This window comes from Littorina saxatilis, linkage group LG7, assembly GCF_037325665.1.
Source record: "Littorina saxatilis isolate snail1 linkage group LG7, US_GU_Lsax_2.0, whole genome shotgun sequence".
NCBI classification, from domain to species: domain Eukaryota; kingdom Metazoa; phylum Mollusca; class Gastropoda; order Littorinimorpha; family Littorinidae; genus Littorina; species Littorina saxatilis.
In genome coordinates, this window is record NC_090251.1 from 15,583,521 (window position 1) to 15,607,370 (window position 23,850).

Consider the following 23,850-nt stretch of genomic DNA (forward strand, 5'->3'; position numbering starts at 1 on the left):
CATCTGAACCAGCAAGCTGCAGCCAGTAGACGACAGGTAGTACCGTGTTCTCCTAGACTCCAGTTTGTCAGCTTTTGTAAATCATGCAAAGCGTTTGAAGTTTCTGCATGTTCTCCTCATAGTAGCTGGAGGTTTTCTTCAGTAAGATAAAAATAGAGAGAAGAGAGTTTAGTCTTCTATATTTATTTAATTTTGTGTGTTTTATTCTTTGCAGACGATGCTCTCGCAGGAGCGTTTCATGGATTCGACAAAAACGTCAAACGTCTGACAGAGAGCCGAGTTGAGCACGGGATCCAACCGATGAAGACATGGCAGAAACTGTGTGTGTGGGTTTATTCACAACCTTTCAACATAGTGCAACACATGGGAAAGGTTGTGACATCAACTTGCAATGTTCCTGGTGAACTACGCGCAGTCGAGAAATTCTACGGATTATATGTGTGCTGGATTTCACACGCTCTGCGGCGGATTACAAGTGCTGCAGTCAGGGAATGCGTTCATGCAGGGAGAGTCTTTGATTTCTCGCATGTCCAACTGTGTAAAACGAGTGATGCATCTGCATGTCACACATCAGTGTAATTAATTTTAAGGCCAGCTATTCAGTTTTTGTCAACTGTTTTTAATTATGAAAGTGTGAAAAAAAAGTTGATATGGATGTCCCACAGAATCTTGTTTTAACTCACTAAATTTTTAGAAAAATGTGAAAAACAGATTTTAATGTGTATATAAAAAAAACGACCTTTTATTTCCAGGGAATAGCTTAGCCTGGCTTACACACTATATTATTTAAGATAACAATGATCAAATGAGAGAGCATTAATCGATGTGGATTTTATGATTTGGATGAGACACATAGTGTGTCACAAGAGAGGGGTAGTATCACAAGTACATGCAATATTAAAGTTACATGATAGAGAGGTCTAAAAGCAACTGATGGAAATACAGCCCCCGTGAAATGAAAACAATGGAACTCGGTGTAGACTGTTACACAGATGAAGAAGACTCCGTGGAGCCATGATTTTACGTGAAGTGATCATACTGAGGCTGTACGTAAGTTGAGGGTTGGGACTGGAGTAAAAGCTGAGAAATGTCCATAATTTGGTCCACAAAAATGGGCTATTTCACGTGTTTTTAAACACTCGGTTACTCGTTCACTCTGTGCGAATATACTGCTCATTTTCATGGGTGAGAAAAGCGTATCTGTGTACAAAATCCACCCTGTAAGTTACGCTCGGTCCCAGCGCTGGTCACTGGAAAGAGTTGATCCGCACGATGATCAAAGCAAGAGTATGTAGACTCTATAGTGTGTAGGCAAGCGTCACAGATGTATTTCTGTTACTGACATGTAAGATAAGTCTGCTGATGTAGTATGCAAGCACTGCAGCGGCTGCTGATGATCACATTTCAGACCTGACCATAACTATAGTAGCATGGATGGGGATTTGAATGACAAAAAGGATGGACTCGTGCGCAGAGACCGTGTGCATTGTCGGGTGGAAAAGACTGAGTGTGTATAGAAGTCCATACATGCACCTGTCATTACTACTTTGTCCTTGAGAATCACATCATACCTGTGTTTAACTGCAAATATTTTAGTCTCTGCAATGATTTTATGATCAAATTGTATCCAGTGTCTCGTCATTTAACATCTTCTGTTTTTCCTGCTGGCTCTATCCACCAGGCTAAAAGTTTAAGCGGCACAATGGTGCCCTGGGCAGCAACGCTTGTAACAGTAGAACTCATGGCCACAGAGCTACACTGTGATGCGTCAACGATACTGGATATAGTAGAGACAAGACACAACACATATACATCTGTGGAGCTCATGCACATACCAACCTATGTCAGCCTCCATGTCTGAAATGGAGGAGGGGAGATAACTTCCCTGCCTATACTTGTTGATCGAATTTGAGGTTTTTCATGTGGATGACTTTCTTTTTTTTTAAATTGTTAACTTTCTTTTTCATCACAAACTAGCACCCAAATCCTCTTATTAAATGCTTTGCCAAATGTCATGAGCACTTTACGAACATTAATTCCCATCGCGATATAACCTTGAACGGTTGAAAACGACGTTAAACACCAAATAAAGGAAAGGAACGAACATTAATTCAATTGTTACCTGAGCATTTGACAGATTTACATCCTATATAATGTCTCATACCGTAAGCAGCATCTTGTAAATTGTAATCTGTAATGTCTTGTGTGTCTGTGTCGAAAAAAGATCATTTACATAGATACAGTTCAATATGGTTGTGATTGTGGCCCAGGGGTAGAATATTTTCCATGTAAATGTGTACACTGAATTGGTGTTGCAAAAGTGTAACATTCTTCAAAGTACTTTATTATCCACGTGGGCGTTAGCTCAGAGCTAGAGTAAGCAGACGTTTCATGTATAGGGCAGTTATGGTAAAGCCTGCTGTTAATGCTGAACAGATCATTTAAAGTACAGTTATTGGGAGAACATTGTTTCTGCCGAAGTATTTTGATACATCTACATTTTAAAACATTTGCTTTGTTTTAAGGAATTGGCTTTTAAAATGTTTTTCATGGACTTTTTTTTTTCTTTTTTTTTTCATGGACTTAATTTTCTGCCTGTTATCTTTGTCATGTCACATGTGTCTCCTTTCAAAATCTTGCCTGCTCTTCTTCAAAAGGAGACTTGTGTACAGCATTACTACTGTTTTATTTTACATCGCACCTAGTCTTCAGGTGCATCAGGTGAAAATATATAAATTGTACCTCTGATTGGCACACTTCCCCCCTTCCACACAAGTAGAAAATATTTTTCTACAACCAAAAATCTTGTACATTGTTGGTAAACTCACTAGATGGAAACAGCCAAAGTGCCTTACAAAATGTTGTGAAGAGATATAACACCTGAATCGGTACGGTGTAGAGATTTCTCTCAGGATGACTACTGTTTTTTGGGGGTTTAACTTGTTGATTTCAAAGCTGATTTTGTTCTTAAATTATACATGTATCCAGGTGAAAAAGTGTTCATAGCATCATTACTGCTGGCTTTTTCTGTCAGGTTATTTTCATAGCCGGAGAGTTGTGCAGAGTGGAAATTGGTGCATATTTGGAGCAGAAAGAGATGCATAGCACAAAGCATACAAACCATTTAACACTTTCTACCCAACCTGTCACTCAGAATAGTAGTATCTGTGTATCGACACGCTGGAATGCAGGCGTTAGATCAACGTTACAGGAAGCGACTGAAGCTAACACTCACTCACTCTGTCTGAGCTAATATATCAGTACCTGGTCAGATAGAGCCATATGTGTGGGTACGGATATATCCGTACCTGGGAGACAATGAGTTAAGGAATGGGATCAGCAGGAGTAGAGCCGTTGCTTTACCGTTTGCTGGTTGAGATGTCGATCAGTTTTGCAGCAAAGAAATTAACTGCTCTTTTTCCCCCCTTCTTTTTACATTCAATTTACATTTGGTCAAGTTTTGATTAAAGGTTCTTAAAATAATGGACCGTTTTTTTTGTTTTGTTTTTTTTGTTTTTTCAATTTTGCTTGAGAGCCAAGAAATTGGGTGGGCTCTGTTGAATAGAGTGATAGACTGCTGTTGTGCTATTTTTATCACTGCATAACTCTCTGGCTTTCGCTCATCCCGCTCAAATTCTGTTTTTTTACGGTGATAAGAAGTCTTCCAGTTCCACCTCCGTTGGTAAAAAACGATGTTTGTGCAGTCAGGTGTGACTGCCAAGCTTAACCCATGCACTTCACACTTGAACAATTTCTCAGTGGCAAAATTATTGCTTTTTTTTTTACTTCCAAGGGAGAGGAGTGAATCTCAATATCTTTATTTTTATTTTTAACTAAGTCGGGACAATAGAGGTACAGTAGACTTCCACTCATCGCGGTCTTTGGGGTCCAAAGATTAGAGATTGCGAAGAAAAAGAAAAAAAAATGTGTTAGTCGGTCTAATGTCTCGGTTTTAACATGTGAACAAGAATTTGAATTGGATGACTGCTGTCCGAGTTTTTCTTGGTGTTGTATGAGAACAACTACTCACCTCTGCTGTTGCAAACACAATCACTCTTACCCTCTGCAATTGACAACCCCAGTCTGTCTTAATTTGTCTTCTGTTAGTTCTAGTTGGAGTTGATATGCACCAGTTGTCCCCCCCCCCCCCTCCCTCTCTCTCTCTCTCTCTCTCTCTCTCTCTCTCTCTCTCTCTCTCTCTCTCTCTCTCTCTCTCTCTCTCTCTCTCTCTTGGTCATGTCACCTGGTTCAACTGTACTAATCTTGTCCTCTAGTGAATAATCAGTTACTGGTGCCTTGGTGAAGAAACACCTGGCCACAGCAATTGGATGGACACAAGTCGTAAATCGGCATGCTTGACTGCACAGCAGACAATGAAGCATGCAAGGTCAACCACTAACCATGGTGCCTAAGGGGTGTCTTGTTTGACAGATGTGCCAAGAGGTCTTCGCGATATAGCCGAATTCGTGATTTAGTGGACTGCAATTTAGTGGAAGTCCCCTGTAGTTCTTTTTCTCCTTCAAATCTGATGAAGAATTTGGTTAGATGTAGCTAGCTGAAAGGGTCTTTATTTCTATTCTTTTTGTGTGTGTTAAGAACTGAAATGTATACGTGTCCAGTGGTTGCAAGTAAGTAACAAGTCAATCATAAACAGATAAGTTGCCTGTCTTTCTTGAATTGCAGGTCTGTGCATGAATTGAATTGGGTTTCTGCTTGATATTTGCTTTCCATAAATTGGAGCTGGGCATTATCTCTTGTTTTTGTTGTTGTTGGTTTTGTTGTTGTCGTTTCCAGAGGGGGTGGGGAGGTGTTTGTTAACATTGTTATCTTGTGTTCGTTTGCTTGATTTTTTTCTGTTCGCTGATCAAGTTTTAATTCACAGTTTCTTTAAGTTATTGATACTTCAAATTTCAGAAGATAAAACTACAGTTTACTTTCTAAATGTCTCGCTTTCTTTTTGTAATACATTAGGTTTGAGGAGAAGTTTGGGTTGAAGATACCTAGAGTACTGTGTGATTGAAAGTGAAAAAAGTCATGCTGAAAGAAAGTCTGAGCAAGTTTGGAGCATGCAGTGTTTTCTTTTGTTCATCATATGTATACACGCTTTAAATAAAGCTGAGTAGGCTGCACATCTCTGAAAATCTGTCAGTAATAGTACCCAAGTCAGAGAGCCAGTAAAGGCCTGATGCAATCTTGCGCTTTTTCCAGCACACCTTAGGAAGCTGATCTACACGCTGATCTGCATGCTGATCTACATGCTGATCTACATGCTGATCTACATGCTGATCTACACGAAGCTTGTGCTTTCCTTACATGTGCAGGACATGCCTATCTGCAGCTTTTTGTTTTTCTGATCACATAATTATCATATGTATGGCTTGTAGGCTAGATAAGCCTTTTGCCTGCTATATGATTTAATCTGTAGCTTGTGTTTTGTTTATGTTCATGCAAGATTTCTGTTTATGCAACCTTTTGTTTTCTTCCTAAGTTCTTTTCTTTCCGTTATGCAGCTTTTATTTTTTAGTTATAATTAATTGTGCAGTTGCCATCTTTGTCCTGCGCATGCCATTGTTTAGTTTTTACATTTAGCCACTGAGCAGCAAATGTGTTTGTGCATAGTATGCAAAAATGATTCACTTTTTGTACATGTTTAACTCTGTCTTGGGAGGGGAAGCAATGTAAAGTATTTACTGGATTTGCATGCTTTTTTGTTTGTTTTTAATAATGTATGGTTTTATTAATGTGTCATGCATATTTACAATCATGCTGTTAAGTATGGATCAGCAAGTGGATCTGTTACTTTTGAAAAATAAAATTTGATGATATTTTTGATGCAAGGTTGTATGTTGCACACACCTGCTGTCCGGTATGAATTGCCAGGTTTTGCTTTGAGATACACATGTATAACAGTTCAGATATCTGTAACGTACGGGTATCTTTGCTCTTTAACTGGAAAATGTTAATGTTTGAAAATAATTATCCCTTTCTGTTTTTAGCTCAATCTAAAAAAAATTAGTGAAATCTTTGGAAACAAATTTGTCATCAAGGGTACCAAATATGTGGTTTTTATTTTGTTTTAAATGTTACGCATAAATTGCTTTTAAGATAACCTGATTTTATCCTAAGGTTTAATATGAATTGAAGTCTTTGATAATCGGTTGCCATGAATGAAATAGAGTGTCAGTGAATAAAATTTGCACCAGTGCATTCAGTTTTTCACCTATTGGAACATCAGTAAATTGTAGATGTTCATAATGTATTTGGTTTTTAAAATTGATCATATTCTCTGCCAAAATAGACCAATAAACTACTCCACGTTAAAGGTGCTTTCAAAAGTTTGTTGTTGTTGATGCTGTTGTTACTCTGTGAATGTTGCATGCTCTCTCTTGCTCCTTTTTCTCTTTCTTTCTCTTTGCTCAATCTTTCTCTCTTTCTTTTTCGTTTGGTTGCTTGTTTGATTGATTGATGGATGATTTTTGGCTCACGTAAGTGTAGCCTATGCGATCGTAACTTTGTCTGTCTGTGCGTGCGTGCGTATGTGCGTGCGTGCGTGTGTATGTCTGTGGTAGAAACTCTAACATTTGAAGACGTCACATTACATTGACGTCACATTATGACGTAAGAGGGTTAGACGTCACGCGAAGGAAGTACTGAAAGTCTCGGTCATTATTATTTTGAGCGGGCCGAGACTAGTTGGCAGTCGTGTCCCTGTAAGTAGGCTACATGCAGACAGACAGATCTAGATCTAGTGTCTCGCTTTCTTGCACAGTTTCACCTATGCTCTTTCTGTGTGTGTGTGTGTGTGTGTGTGTGTGTGTGTGTGTGTGTGTGTTACTGTTTATCGATTTCTTACGTGAGCCTTGATGGCTTCGCCTCTTGTTACATTGTCAAGTAATGACTGAATGTTTTAACAAGAGCAGAGGGTGAGATTTGTCTCTCTAGGTGTGTGTATGTGTGTGTGCAAACCATATCTCAAAAACTACGGAACGGATTTGTATGAAACTTGGTTTACAAATTTGCGAGGGCATTTGCTTGTGTCTATTTGATGACTTCATATTTGCCCGTTTGCAAAAGTTGCAGCGGAACCGTCAAAGCCAGAGGGTTTTTTTTATCAAATTTCTTGACATTTTTATCACACACCCAGTGGGATTGCATGTCAGCATAATTGTAGTACATGTAGTACCTTAAAATTTTGTGTATATGTTTATTCATAATTTGCCAATTTATTCACTTTAAAAAAAAATCTAATCACATAAATGATATTGTATTCCTTATTACCTCCTGTATACCCAAAAATATTTAGTTTGGATATGTTATGACCGTAAACACAGATGAAACTACGCACACATGCTACAGTTTGCAGCTTCCCGCATGCCGTCTGTCTATCTCTGTCTCTGTCACTCACATCCCGTCCCCAATGACCTGGGAGCAATAAACCATTAATTCCAAGTCCTCTCTTTCTGTCTGTCTGTATGTATGACTTTCTCTGTTTCTCTCTCTCTCTCTCACACACACATCCCATCCCCAGTGAACTCCTGGGAGCAATAAACCATTCTGAGTTCCGAGTCCTCTCTCTGTCTGTCTGTCTGATTATTTCTCTTTCTGTCTGTCTGTATGTCTGTCTCTCTGTATGTATGACTTTCTCTGTCTCTCTGTATGTATGACTTTCTCTGTCTCCAATATTTTGTTATTAGGTGACTTTAATATTGATCTAAATAAGCCTCAGTTAGCATGGGCTAATACTACCTCGCTTTTTGGACTTCATCAGCTTGTCCAGGACCCAACGCGTGTAACCAGCACCAGTACCACATTAATAGATCACATATATACCAACCATGCGTCCATGGTATCAAGGGTGTCAGTGTCTAAAGAAAGCTTCAGCGATCACTATCCTGTTTTTTGCACATGGTCATTCAAGCTGCCCAAGCGACCTCCCAAAGGCCATACAACTATCAAGTATAGATCATTTAAAAACTTTAATCAGTCAGAGTTTCTAGCTGATCTAGCCGTTGCGCCATTTCGAGACGTGTTTGGTCACAGTGACCCTGATGGGGCTTTGGAAGCTTTCTATAATGTTTTTTTACCTGTTATTAACAAGCATGCACCACTCCGAGAGAAAAGAGTTAAGCATCCCACGCTTCCTCCCTGGTTAAACACGGACTTAATCAATGCCATGGCCCTTCGCGACCACTTTAAGCAAAATAAAATGGCTACAGAATTTAAAAAACAGAGGAATAAAGTCACCAACATGGTGCGTGATGCAAAACGTAGCTATTTCAATAAACTGGTGTCAGACAAAAGGGACACAGCTACTCTGTGGCGTGCTGTCAATGAAATCACACATAAAACTCGGAAAGGCTCAAATCAAGCTGCAACTACTATTTCCCCTCAAACTTTTAACGATCATTTTCTTTCCCTTGCCGATAGACTGCTGACTGCAGCCCAAGGCAATGCAAACCGAGATAAGTACGAGTGTCCAGAAATTCTTACTACGTTCTGCTCTAGTAAACTGGAAAAAGCTTCCCTTTTCCGCGTACCACCAATTGCGGTACATGAAGTGGGAAAATACATTAAGGACCTTAAAAACAAGAAATCGATGGGGCCTGACAATATCCCTGCACACCTCCTTAAAGTGGCTGTGCCATATATGGTTGATTCACTTACATACGTGTACAATTTATGTATTGAAAATGCTATATTTCCTACCGTTTTTAAAACTGCCAAAGTAGTACCACTGCCCAAAACTAGGGATGCGTCGAACCCCAACAACTTTCGTCCAATTTCTGTCCTATCGGTTTTATCCAAACCACTTGAAAAGCATGTCCACCAGCATTTACTTCAGTATATGGAGATCTGTAAGCTTTTTCACCCGTCTCAATCTGGGTTTCGTCCAAAACATTCTTGCCATACTGCTCTTATTAAGATGTGTGATTCTTGGCTGTCAGCCATAAACCGGTCTGAAATAGTGGGCACTGTCTTCCTCGACTTCAAGAAAGCTTTCGACACAGTGGACCATACTACATTACTTTCAAAGCTATCCGCGTATCTCCCTAAGTCTCCATTTCTAGCCTTCTTTCGTTCTTATTTAAATGATCGAAAGCAATATGTCCTTCTTAATGGGAAACTGTCTACTACAGGTCGTGTCACAAGTGGGGTTCCTCAAGGTTCCGTTCTTGGTCCACTTTTGTTTTGTATATTCATTAATGACTTGCCACTCCATATTTCTGATCCTTGTGTTATCAATGACCTTTTTGCTGACGACTCATCTGTGTACACTTTCTCAAAAAATCTGAACGTGTTAGAGTCATCACTTCAAAGAAGCCTCGATGAAATGTTTACTTGGTGTAACACTAATACTATGATAGTTCATCCTGCAAAAACCAAAAGTATGGTAATCACTTCTAGACAGAAACATCAGCTGGCCCCACTTGTTCTAAAGCTTAACCTTGGATCATCACCGATTGAGCAAGTCCGTGAACATCGGGTTCTAGGAGTCACAATAGATTCTGAGCTAAACTGGAAATGTCATTTAAACAATATAAACAAAACGCTGTCGAGAAACATGTTCTTATTCTCGCAGCTACGATATTATGTCGACACTTCAGTTCTTAAATTATTTTACCATGCACACATTCTTTCGCATTTAAGTTATGCTTCTACGTTATGGGACAACTGCAGTGATGTTCACATGATCAAACTGAATTCTCTCCATCGTCGTGCAGCTAAACTTATGATACCTAACTCATCGGTCACTACTGACGAAAAACTGAAACTGCTCGGCCTCCTTCCGTTGAACCAGCAGCTTAAACTGAAAATTATTATTCATGTTTAGAGTTATGAACAAGGAAGTCCCAGAGTACATTCTGTCGCTGTTTCAAAAAGCAACCAACAGGTATGGTTCTAGTAAATTCATTCCACCTCGCCCCCGACTAGATTTGTACAAGTCTAGTCTTGCATTTTCAGGGTCATCAGTGTGGAATTCACTTCCAACAGCATTAAAATATATTCCATCAGTCAAAGCCTTTAAAAAGCAAATACACAGACATTTGTTTCAAATCTGATTCCAAGTGGAGCATTCCACCGTTATCGTAACCTAGTGGTGATTCAAAATGGGTTTACTCCGATGTATTAAACCGTCCTAATGTTATCATACATACCGGTTATCTTATAGCAGTCTCTTTTCAGGGTTACTGTTTCTGTTGTTACTGTTGTGTTGGTATATCCTTTGTTGTAGTTCTTTTCTTCCTTTTGCTATGTTGTCGGTATTTTTTGTAAAATACAAATGACTTACTGTTTGTTATTTTGCTTGCTCGCCGTTGTTGTTTCATTTGGACCATATGTTTCTAGTGCTCGGGATTTTTTTATAATTTTTTTTATTTTAATTTTTTTTTAAATTATTTTTTTATATTTTTTTTATATTTTTTATTGTTATTATCGTTATGACATCATCATCCTTACCATTATTTCTATTTTCATATTTCTATTGCTGTTATTGTATTTAATAGTATCAAATACTATAACTTTTTCTTTGCCTTTAAATGCCATTTATTATCATATGTACGATTTTTGTTTTTGTTTGGCCGTCAACCTCTTTTGCTCTTATAATGTTTTCATGTCTGTTTTGTATTCATGTTAGTTAGCAAGGACAGATTGTAAGACTAGGCAACGCCTAAAATCTCCATCCTTCTGTAATAAAGTTTAATCAATCAATCAATCAATCTCTCACACACACATCCCATCCCCAGTGAACTCTTGGGAGCAATAAACCATTGAGTTCCAAGTTCTCTCTTTCTGTCTGTCTGATTATTTCTCTGTCTGTCTGTGACTTTCTCTGTCTCTGTCTCTCTCTCACTCACACACACATCCCATCCCCAATGAACTCCTGTGAGCAATAAACCATTCCGAGTTCTCTTTCTGTCTGTCTGTGATTATTTCTCTTTCTGTCTATCCGTCTATCTGTCTAATTATCTCTTTCTAGTGGTCCCTGTGACCAGTAACAGATTATTTAAGTAGACATGCTCGACTTCACAGTTCCCCTCTCTTTGTCTCCATCTCTCTTCCCCTCTTTCATTTGTTGATTGGTTCGATTGTGTGTGTAGACACTGTATTATCTTCAAGAAAGTGTGGATCGGATGTATCTACGCACTAGATAATCTCATTACCTGATTAAGGACGTCTGTGTGCACAGATCTATCAACTTGTTCGAGTGCGCTTGCTTACAATCCAAACGCGTGTGTGTGCGTGTTTGGAAGATGAGAGCATATCAGACGTTTCTCAGAGCTTGACTGAATGCTTCAGTGTTCTAGTTTCTTCAAATTGTGAGAAAATGTCTAGCCTTAAATTTCAATCCTTGGAAAATAAAGTTCACTTCTCTCTCACTCTTTCTTTCTCTCTCTCTCTCTCTCTCTCCAATCCACTGGTTATACAATAAACCATCCATCCATATACATGTATCTCACTCTTTTTGCGACCAAGAAAGAACAAAGTTTTATTTTCCCTTTTATTCCTTATAATAGAATGCATAACATCAGAAAAAAGATCAGTAAACTCCCATAAAAACAGATACTGTCACCTCACACCAGAAAGGATGAACACGGCTCAAAGTTAATTAAAGGAGGATGTAATGGTTAATTACAAATGAGCATGAAGAAATAATTAAATGCGTGACTTTTTTTCTTTACATGCCGATGGAATGAGACCACTTTTGTGAGATTCAATGCCAGTAAGAATTAATGCCTCAGTGAGATTTTATATATCCCTTACCCCTTACTCTCGGGTCATAAATTTCTCCATGACTAATACATTGTACTAGATTACTTTTAACTGTAGAAATCCAACTTTTGCCACAAATATGGGGTACCCCACCAAACCTGATTCTGAAATTAATAAAGTTGGCAGTATAAACTATCTGTCTATACTGTTCTTCAAAGACTATCCTAACTCAGAAACAAAGATGGAATGACTAAAACTACACACGGTACTGAAGTTTAAAAAAAATTCAAGTACATTGGTGTTTCATTTCATTTATTTGCGAGGATTTATATCGCGCACGTATCTCACCACACAAGGCGACTCAAGGCGCATGTTACCTATTAATGCCGTGTGAGATGGAATTTTTTACACATATCACGCATTCACATCGGCCAGTAGATCAACAGCCTATAAGCGCTGCATCCACCTTTCACGGCCTATTATTCCAGGTCACACGGGTATTCATAATTCACATATGATATCAATGCCACCCTGGCAAACTCCTTGCTTAACCCATTTTAATGATAATTAGCTAAAGTAGATGTCAAATTCAACCTGTGCAACTGGTGTTCTTAGTGGATATAATTTTCACCGTAAACTGTAAAAACATATATATGTTCCCTATCTTTGTGTTTTTTTAACCAGCATATTGTGAGTTCAGAATAATCCTCTCTTTCGTATCGCCCATTGTAATTACCATTGCATGTCAACCTAGATTGTTGTTCATTAGTAGTAACGCACACAGCGATGCATGCGCAGTATAAAATAGTCTTTTCTTTCTTTATTTGGTGTTTAACGTCGTTTTCAACCACGAAGGTTATATCGCGACGGGGAAAGGGGGGAGATAAGAGAGAGCCACTTGTCAGTTGTTTCTTGTTCACAAAAGCACTAATCAAAAATTTGCTCCAGGGGCTTGCAACGTAGTACAATGTATTACCTTGCTGGGAGAATGCAAGTTTCCAGTACAAAGGACTTAACATTTCTTACATACTGCTTGACTAAAATCTTTACAAAAATTGACTATATTCTACCCTCAGGTCGAAACGTTATTCGTTCCGTGTTCGTCATTTCAACGTGAGTACATTGCTTTTTGGTCTCTTTATATTCTATACAAGAAACACTTAACAAGGGTAAAAAGAGAAACAGAATCCGTTAGTCGCCTCTTACGACATGCTGGGGAGCATCGGGTAAATTCTTCCCGCTAACCCGCGGGGGGGTAGTATAAAATAGTGACGATCAGAATCATACATGAAGATGAAATGTTCAGTCTGATGTGACTGGATGTGTCATTTATTCTATGTACACATTTATTTACACCGGTCATGAACAAAAGTGTCATCATCACAGGCACTTCTCCAAATTTTGAAAAGCACATTTGTCTGCATACCAATTCCAGTCAAAACACAAGAAAATGGATGAGGTTACATATTCATTTTAAGAATTTTTGAATGACACAAATTCCAAAATGTATCAAATCACACTCTCATTGTGCCAGAAACGGAGGCAGCATCTAATTTTGCTTACTCAGCATCTAATTTTGTTTACTGTAAGCATTGGTCAGTACTTATGATGATAGCATTTTTGTACAAAACGCAATTTCTTTTCTCTCTCTCAAAAACACACATACATACATGCTCCTCTCTTTCTTTCTCTCTCTCTCTCTCTCTCTCTCTCTCTCTCTCTCTCTCTCTCTCTCTCTCACACGCGCGCGCACACACACACACGCACAGACACACGCATGCGCACATACACACGCATGCATGAACGCACACGCACACATGTATTAAAAATAGACACTGTTTTCATCAGCAATGTCAGTGTTGTAAGTCATTCAATTATAACAGCGAACAATTCCAATTAAAACATTCTTCAAAATTATTTGACGACAATTGTGCATCATGCAAAGAAAGAGACAGAAAAAATACCAGAAACACTTGTCTTAATACGTAACCTGAAAACACTACACGCGGCACTTTAGGGAAAACTTCTACCCTCAACTGTAAATGATTCAAACAAGTTTATCAAACACACTCTTCCCCTTGAATAAATAACCTTTTAACTCCAAACTTCTAAATAATTTAAACCTTGAACACTGATGATAACAAACACATCTCTTCAAGCGGAAAAAATAAGATGTCTCCATCTAAATAAAGCATGTAATACACCGGCACATATTCAAACCAAACAATAACAATTTAAACTGATTAGAGACTACAGTGAAAGAAGCAAGTCTTCCTAAAGATAACAACAATTACAAAGGTGCTGATAGTATGTTCGATTTCAGCAAATCAGTGTTGTCAATGATAACCAAATGCTCTGATGTACTTGTTTTACTTGCAACCATGTCAGTCAATACAGGCATGTTACAGCCAATGAAGATTCTGTGTTTTTCAATTGTACAATAACAGACAGGCATGTTGCAGCCAATGAAGATTCTGTGTTTTTCAATTGTACGTGTACAATAACAGACAGGCATGTTGCAGCCAATGAAGATTCTGTGTTTTACAATTGTACAATAACAGACAGGCATGTTGCAGCCAATAAAGATTCTGTGTTTTTCAATTGTACAATAACAGACAGGCATGTTGCAGCGAATGAAGATTCTGTGTTTTACAATTGTACAATAACAGACAGGCATGTTGCAGCCAATGAAGATTCTGTGTTTTTCAATTGTACAATAACAGACAGGCATGTTGCAGCCAATGAAGATTCTGTGTTTTTCAATTGTATAATGACAGGCCTGTTACAGCGAATCTGTTAAGGTGTATGAAGATTCTGTATTCATTATAAAATGCATACTGCTTTCAGTAATAACTGAGACTTAGATTCCTCCTTTGAATAGGACTGGGGATGCGGATCACACAACTTGTTCATTAAATGCATTAAGGTAGTAGGGCACAGATACAGGTTTCTCAACAGTCAAAAGGCAAATTATAAACCTTGTCATGCCATCACCCACAATAATTCAAAGCAAAATAAAACAGATGTATAAGTAATATTCGGTCTTCAGTTCCTTATAATCTTGAACAACAAAAACTAAAAGGTAAAAATAGAACAGGCGTACAAGTAACGATTTATGGTTCTTCACTTCCTTATAATCTTAACATCAACAAACAATTTAAAATTACCTAAAAAAAAAAAAAAGCTTAATAAAACAGGCGTACGACTATAAATAATGATTTATGGGTATTCAGTTCCTCATAATCTCAACAACAAAAATGTAAAGGAGATTTCTTCCAACAAAAAGTAAAATACAACAGGCGTACAGTACAACTGATTTATGGGTCGTCAATTCCTTATCTCAAAAGAGCAAGTTAGTGAAGGAGACTTGCTCCCCAAAACAGCAGCTCTAAACACAGCCTTCTCAAGTAACATGTTAAAAAGGAAAAAAAACATCTTTAAAGTCAAATTTCAAACAAAAATAATCTCTGTAAAGTGTTGGTCATGACAAATACCAGTACATAACTACTAACACAGCCTCCACAAGATGCAAAACAGGTATGGATTACATAATCAAATAGATATCAATCAACAAAGCAAACTTTGACTGTCTGAAATAAACTTAATTCAGGAAACAAGATTAAGAAAAACATTCAGAGGGAAAAGCGAGGATCTCTGAACGAGAAAATAACTGGAAAATAATCTCAGACACCTAACAAATCTTAACCGACTTTTGAACATCCAATAATCACAATCACACGTAAATGAATAACTAGCAGCACAGCCTGAAATACACCACCACAGCTACTTTACTTTCTTTCTTTCCTACTTTATTTGGTGTTTAACGTCGTTTTCAACCGTTCAAGATTATATCGCGACGGGGAAAGGGGGAGAGATGGGATAGAGCCACTTGTTAATTGTTTCTTGTTCACAAAAGCACTAATCAAGAAATTGTTCCAGGGGCTTGCAACGTAGTAGAATATATTACCTTACTGGGAGAATGCAAGTTTCCAGTACAAAGGACTTAACATTTCTTACATACTGCTTGACTAAAATCTTTACAAACATTGACTATATTCTATACAAGAAACACTTAACAAGGGTAAAAAGAGAAACAGAATCCGTTAGTCGCCTCTTACGACATGCTGGGTCAGTGGGGAGCATCGGGTAAATTCTTCCCCCTAACCCGCGGGGGGAGCTACTTTACTCGGTACGTCAGAAACACATTGAAAAAAATCGTAACAATTGACACATTTCCTAGTTTCCAATCACCACAAAATATGTTGTAAAAAAAGTCAACCCGTATATAATGTCAGCTCCATTTGAAGTTACAAGAAACAAATACCCAGTTTACTGTTGTTTTTGCTTTGCTCAAATTTTTCTCTCCATAAAAACACATTTACACCAACCCATATATAAAATTGAAAAAGACACAAGTTACATCATTTTCTTTCAAAAGAAGGTTGCATAGATAGGCATTTAGAAATCAGTCTCCTGTATTTGGAAAGTATTCTGTTTTTCTGATCAGAACTCCTAAAAAAATGTTCCTTGACATATTAATAATTATGTACAACCATGCTTTAAAGTGAAAAGCAAAGACAACAGCTACTGTAACTTTTCCACAACAAATGTCTAAACAATAAGTGATTAACATCCAACCTTACAACACTGTAATGATTTATAATATCACCAATATGTAGGAATACATTAAACCTACAGAAAGGTCATAACCAACCATTAACAGTCCAACCATTAACAGTCCAACCATTAACAGTCCGACCATTAACAGTCCGACCATTAACAGTCCAACCATTAACAGCCCAACCATTAACAGTCCAACCATTAACAGTCCAACCATTAACAGTCCAACCATTAACAGTCCAACCATTAACAGTCCAACCATTAACAGCCCAACCATTAACAGCCCAACCATTAACAGCCCAACCATTAACAGCCCAACCATTAACAGTCCAACCATTAACAGTCCAACCATTAACAGCCCAACCATTAACAGCCCAACCATTAACAGCCCAACCATTAACAGCCCAACCATTAACAGCCCAACCATTAACAGCCCAACCATTAACAGTCCAACCATTAACAGCCCAACCATTAACAGTCCAACCATTAACAGTCCAACCATTAACAGTCCAACCATTAACAGTCCAACCATTAACAGTCCAACCATTAACAGCCCAACCATTAACAGCCCAACCATTAACAGCCCAACCATTTACAGTGCCGACAATAATGGGACAAGTGACGACATAAATCAACAGCGACCAGAATAAAACGACTGGTTTTCCCGGTCAAGTCATACATGTAAAAACCTGGGCTATACCCACCTGCAGTCAAAGTGTAAAATTAGCATTCAGTCCTGTGGAGAAAATGGAGTTGCCATATATAAATACACCGTCGTGCTTCTGATATGAACAACCAAGGCAAAACCTGTGTACAATAGTCAATGAGATCAAACTTGCAACACAGATTCACTTCCTCCAAACAAAACTGTCATGATATTTGATACTATTACTAAGTTAATCCAGACTGAAGGCAGATTCACTTCCTCCAAACAAAACTGTCATGATATTTGATACTATTACTAAGTTAATCCAGACTGAAGGCAGATTCACTTCCTCCAAACAAAACTGTCATGATATTTGATACTATTACTAAGTTAATCCAGACTGAAGGCTGTAAAATTGACCTGATCTTTTTGCCATTCACAAGCGTAGCTAGCCTCAACAATCACATACATTATGGCTCCTACAACCACTACTACACTACAACGGATATAAAATACATGTTTAAGTGCGATCAAATTAATTGAACTAACCATTTACTGATTTAGAAATTGAAATGTTACATCTGTCAAAATAGGACAGGGTTCAGTGATAGTCAGATGTGCTATGTTTATTCGGAACAACTTATAAATGTTGAAAACCTAAGGCAAATGTCAAAAATATGCGGATCTTCTTTTACAATTGAACTCTGCTGACAAAAATGTGCTCCAAATTCGGAACATCAAAAGGAAAATAAAGCAGAATAAATAAAAAGAAAATGTCTGTGCGTTTCATCTATTTAAGCAGCTAACCTTGCTCCTTGTTCATAATAAAACTCGCAACACATAAATAATGACAAGATGGAACAGAAAGAAAACAAATGCATTCCTACTTGGATCAAAAGATTGTGCATATTCTTGTACAGGAAATATATATATATCTCAGTGCAACTAGCATGGAACGTCACAGCCAAAAGAAATACCTGAACCAATCTCTAACTAAGTCCCTGAACCAATCTCAACAAGCTTGAAAATAAAAGATGGGTACTCCTGTTGCATTGACATGTTGAATGAACGCACACACACACACACACACACACATATATGTGACATATCAGTATTGGCATTAACCGACAATTACCGGTATTTTACCGGTTGAAACGAGAAAATACCGGAACAAAATTGGCTGCCGGTATGACCTACCGGTTGATTTTTAGAACTACCGGGGTGTTTTTTGCCGGTAAAACAAAAAAACCAGTACTCTGAGTTGGACCCTTACTGGTTCCAATGACCAGCCTACCGGTTTTTTTCTGGACTGTTTGCACTATAAAAGTTTGCGTACCGGTTTGAAAAAATACTAGCGCCATCACTGGACTATATATCATTTACACAGCATTAGCCAACAATGCACTGCAAGACACAGCACAGATTCAGTACTTTCCATGTCAACCTACAGTGGAAATGGTTTGGCTTCTGAAGTTTGCGAACAGTAACCAGCTACTTTCTGCATTTGTGTAGAAGCATTTACTTCATAGATTGGTTTGTTGTTTTTCTTAAATCATGCTGGAATACGCATTTCTACCACAATCATTGATTAAAATGACATTTCAGAACTAGAGGAAACACAAATTCAACACACAAAACAACAGGAAAGTCACCATGGGGATGTACATTTTGACCAGGGGATTAAACGCCGTCATTTGCTAACAGTAACACTAACAGCAGGTATTGTATGTCTTTAAATAATCTGCACAGGTAACACAGCATACATGCATGTCTTTGACTGTAAGTTGATTCCATCCTCAGGTATATTTACAGAGAAAACTGTACAAAGAACATCCACCATTCCAACGGAACTACTATTGACGGTTACGTGTTACACATCATTACACCCTGCTTTTAAGTATTGCTGATCAGGGAATGAAAATCAAGTACACTTACATTACAGGGATGGCCAAATCTCACAATGTCGCAAGCCAGGCGAGTAGCTTCGAGAAAGTCACTAACCCGCCAGAAATGTCGCTGGTCTGGTACATAGCACAGTTGCTGCATCTGTAGTGTTTATAACGCTTTGAAACTGTATAATTCAACCAGAAGTGTTGCATTTGACCAGAATTTTAACTGCCCAGCCAGGCGAGCTGCCAGACGGTTTCTACTAGTCCAGCGGATTTGTGTACTCGCCCCTGGCATTCGGGCGGACGATTTGGCCATCCCTGTACTTACAGTACATCTCCCAAGTTTTATTACCAGTCAACAACAGCGTGTGTCATAAATTATTCAGATTATCAATAATCTACATGTATGCAAGACTTCTAAACTTAATTAATACCTGAGTCATTTTGACATGGGATCACAGTGACTAATCATTCAAACACTTTAAACTACGGCAGAATTTGCATGGCTTACACCAAATTTCTTGAAGAAAGGTTCCTCTTATTACAGGCAAGGGCTTTGATCATCATGTGAATAAATACAAGAAACTTTTATGTGTGGCTTTTTCAAGACACAGATCTGTTGAGAAGTTCTAGTTTTAAATTTTGTTCTTTTTTTTTTCTTTTTTCTTTTTTTCTTCTTTGTCTTTTGGCGTTTCACCATAGACATAGCCATGTTTCAAAAGCTTAAGCATTTTAAAAATAATTTTTTTATGGGAAAATTGGGCTGTAAATTCTACAATAATGACAAGTGACAGATAAATGTCAACAACAGGGAAAGGGATAGGGGAGTAGGAAATGGAGGAGGATGGCGGTGTATTACTATTAGATAGAGAGGGGCAGAGGGAAGGGCTGAATAAGAAACAGACGTTCTGCTGTCAAAAAGTAAGTCTATAGCATTGGACAATGATCGAGATCCACATAAAGGAACCAAAACAAACAACAACAAAATAGGCAATGAATGCAGTCACATATGTACAGATCTACTGCTGTCACCTGATGTGTAGCACTTATGTACAGATCTAGTGCTGTCTCCTGATGTGTAGCACTTATGTACAGATCTACTGCTGTCTCCTGATGTGTCGCACTTATGTACAGATCTACTGCTGTCTCCTGATGTGTAGCACTTATGTACGGATCTAGTGCTGTCTCCTGATGTGTAGCACTTATGTACAGATCTACTGCTGTCACCTGATGTGTAGCACTTATGCTTGCCTTGCACAAAGTTTGTGAAAATAAACCTCAAATGTATGCAAACATACCCTCTATTTGAACTGTCCCTTATCAATCTGACGTTTGTACAACTCTTAATGCCCGGTATCAGTTCCGCTAAAAGTTCAGTGTATTAATTTCAAAGTTGAGCAAGACTTTGAATAAGCACAAATATTGGTTACAACTTAAATACAAGGGACCTAGAGTACACATTTTATCAAATGACGAGGAATGACACAGCTCTAAGGCTAGCTACAATCACAAGAGTTCACATGCCAAGTTGGTCACAGACATGCACCTAGCTCCTTACAGCTTTCACTGTTGAATGAAACAGCTCTAAGGCTAGCTACAATCACAAGAGTTCACACGCCCAGTTGGTCACAGACATGCACTGTAGCTCCCTACAACTTTTCTGAATGACACCAGTGTAATTTAACTGTCCAAGGCACGGTGTGAGTCTATTCTTGCCCCTGTAAACATCACGTCTTCCCTATGTGTTTAGTTCTCACCAAGACAAGGAGTGTGACACAGCAGTTCTCACTCTACTGGCATATAGTTCACCGCTATTGGCTTACTTCCTTACAATTCTACTTAAATATTTCTTATGGGTTAAATTAAAATATCGAATCCACAACAAAAAAAGATGCACAGTTACAATGAATAATAAAAATTTGTACAACACATCCATTTTAAAATTTTGACATCAAACTAAATTGGGGGAAAAAAACTGGGTTTGAAATAAAAACGCCACAGCCTGTAAACACAGTATAAAGCCAAACCATTAATTTTGTGTGTGTGTCAATTTTGAAACAAATTTAAAAACGGACCAGTAAGTTAACCTTACAGGGCTCTGAAATCACTATATCTGCACAAAATCAATGGATTTAACCCCTTGATCCTTTCACAACTGAAACAAATCTTCTGTAGCATGTCACACTGCTATGCTTGATGAGAAACCAATATGGAATGGCTATTCTTCTTCTTCTTCTGCGTTCGTGGGCTGAAACTCCCACGTACACTCGTGTTTTTTGCACGAGTGGAATTTTACGTGTATGACCGTTTTTTACCCCGCCATTTAGGCAGCCATACGCCGTTTTCGGAGGAAGCATGCTGGGTATTTTCGTGTTTCTATAACCCACCGAACTCTGACATGGATTACAGGATCTTTTTCGTGCGCACTTGGTCTTGTGCTTGCGTGTACACACGGGGGTGTTTGGACACCGAGGAGAGTCTGCACACAAAGTTGACTCTGAGAAATAAATCTCTCGCCGAACGTGGGGACGAACTCACGCTGACAGCGGCCAACTGGATACAAATCCAGCGCGCTACCGACTGAGCTACATCCCCGCCCCGAATGAATGGCTATTCAATGACTTAATTATCATGTAGCCTTTTGTTATTTGTTTCACAGTAATCTGTACAAAACCTTTATAACTAGTTAAAACAAAGACATCTTACCAGATCACACGTAACTTAAAATGCCTCCAAGTCTAAAGAAATAAATACATCAACACACAAAAACACATGTAATTCTTTTGCCTTTGTTAGGAAACGCTGCCGTTGCTGAACTTTGGTTTAGTTTTGTGTGTTGCATACAGTTGACTTATTTGTACTTTGTGGGAAAGTAGCGATATTATATTTTGTAAACACAATATTTATGTTTGGACGAGAATGCAGGCGAACTTTCTAGTTCTGTCAAAACAAGTTGTTTACCACGTTGTTTTGAGTCGTGAGTTCGTGGCGTTCGCTCAGATTAAGTGCGTCGGCGCTTTTGATGTACATCACAGAGAATGTCACTATTCTAGTCCATGGACAGTTCATCTAATTTTAGTTGTATCATGTTCGGTCTGGAATATTCTCGAGATTGAGTATTTACTATATAGGCCAGCGCGATTTGTATGTTAAAAAAGCTTCTACTTTGAGTTCTGCTACGATGTGTAGTTGTATGTATGAAATGCTAAATAAATCCTCGAACTCAATTTGACGAGTTTTTGTCTGCTTTTGTGAAGACGGGCCACTTAGAATAAAAGAACACAACTATACGACATTTGAGAACTTCGTCAATCTCAAGTGTCGTGTAACAGCCTTTCTATTATCACTAAAGTCAAAACGTAATTGCAAGCAGATTATTTAAATACTTGCATTGATTAAGACAACAGCTGGTCTAAACATAGAAAAGACGGAATGACAAGAAAGTAATGCTGATCCGTGAGAGGGGTGAAGTTCTTCAAAGACCAACCACACAGATCAAACACTTGGCCAATTGCATCCACAAGGGGAGAACATCTGTGCAGAATTCATAGTTTTGACATCTACCCCAAAACAAGCAGTATGGTCCAAAGAATTGGAAGTTCTAGACTGGCAATACACAGTAACAGAACAAAATAGATCTATCAACACCACTAACTTTGTAAAATCCATTGCAATTTATAACATGCAACAACAGTCCATTGCTATTGGCTTACGGTACTCAATAACTCCTAAGATTGCTCAGATTCTGTGTTTGCTTGCAGACATTGTTTTTAATACACAAGTGCTGTGTAACTACATTTTATCACTGATCATATTCTTCAACAATTACTCTCGCTCCCATCTTACTTTAACCACTAGTTTCACTTCACCTGTATATATTTTAACAATTAGATGGGTCTTTACCTAAAGCTTCCCTGTTTTCAATGCAAGCTTGTAAGTGTCTTTGCAAGAGCCACAGTGTTTCAACTGTGCATTGGTTTACCAGAGATAGAGGAATCAGGGAAGCTGCGAGGCCTGACAGCCGCACCGTTGTCCCCCTTTCCCACTGCACCGACACAGCACACACACACGCACACTGTGCAGCAGGTAGGTGAGAACAATTCGTTGCAAGGAAAGAATGGCTGCAGGTTTGGGAAGAGGCAGCGAGTGAAAAGTAAAAGTTTTGAGAAAGTCCACGCAGGCAGGCAAGGCTCACTCCTTTCCTTTCTTGCAGTGAGGAGTAAGAATTTTCTCACTTCATTAAGCGTCGAGCTCCTCCGCCTTCTATTACTGGTGAGGATGAAGAAGACACTTGTATTTCTGTGAAGACGTACTTCTGCCCTAGCCAAGGTACTCCTGTGCGATTTCTCTGGGTGCAAACTGAAAGCTTTGTTGTGGCGCCAACGGTGAAGTGAAGTAGCTCCATATCCTGGCAGCCCCACTCCACCAAACCAAAAACCTGAAACTCTTTCAACCCTCCAGGGTTGGGGAAGTAGAACCAGTTTTCCCTTCCGCGAATACTCAACAGCAAATCTATTCGTGTATCCTTGAAGTGTTGTTGCTGGAACAAGCGAACGCTGAATTCTCGTTCCTGTAGGCTCCAGGTGGGGCAAGATCAGCCACCAGCTCAGATGCGTGTCGTGGTGGACGCAGCAAAGCCAGGGTTGGTCACAGTTTTTCCATCTGCTTGGACTTCTTCCAGGTCAAACTTTGGCACCTTGCTGGCTGGTCCCCACTTGTCTGAATGACGGAGTAATCTACGCACCCTCTGCAAAACGCACAAAAATAACATCAGCCGATCGCTAACAAATGGACACACGTCGTAGGCGTAAACGGCTTTTTGGCAAGTTTAATCTGTTCTCTTCTGTTGTATGAAGGTTCTATTGTAACACATGAGTATCCTTCAGCCAAGTCAGAAACCTTTAATTTCAAGCTTTTAAGAAGAGGTACGATTGAAAAGTTGATCATCTTGAATGCAACAAATTAACAGAGAAGTAAATTTGG

General features: G+C 38.7%; 2 protein-coding genes and 1 long non-coding RNA gene across 4 annotated transcripts in view; 2 read left to right on the forward strand and 1 right to left on the reverse strand.

Annotated features, from left to right (window-relative positions):
* Window positions 1-6,338, forward strand: part of LOC138970786 (liprin-beta-1-like) — a 166,212-nt gene extending 159,874 nt beyond the window's left edge. Inside the window, 1 exon segment of the mRNA XM_070343320.1 lies at window positions 215-6,338. Coding sequence (XP_070199421.1) covers window positions 215-268 — 54 coding nt within the window. The 3' untranslated portion in view covers window positions 269-6,338.
* A 5,145-nt stretch (window positions 6,339-11,483) lies between these two features.
* LOC138970792 (sodium- and chloride-dependent glycine transporter 1-like) overlaps window positions 11,484-23,850 on the reverse strand; it is a 37,138-nt gene continuing 24,771 nt past the window's right edge. For both annotated transcript variants that reach the window (XM_070343327.1, XM_070343328.1), the window contains one exon: window positions 11,484-23,614. In XM_070343327.1, the coding sequence (XP_070199428.1) occupies window positions 23,474-23,614 (141 nt within the window). In that variant the 3' untranslated portion in view covers window positions 11,484-23,473. The remainder of the gene's footprint in view (window positions 23,615-23,850) is intronic.
* The window catches only part of LOC138970799 (uncharacterized), a 482,774-nt gene continuing 478,605 nt past the window's right edge, over window positions 19,682-23,850 (forward strand). Inside the window, exon 1 of the long non-coding RNA XR_011457069.1 lies at window positions 19,682-20,362. This is a non-coding gene — a long non-coding RNA (uncharacterized lncRNA). The remainder of the gene's footprint in view (window positions 20,363-23,850) is intronic.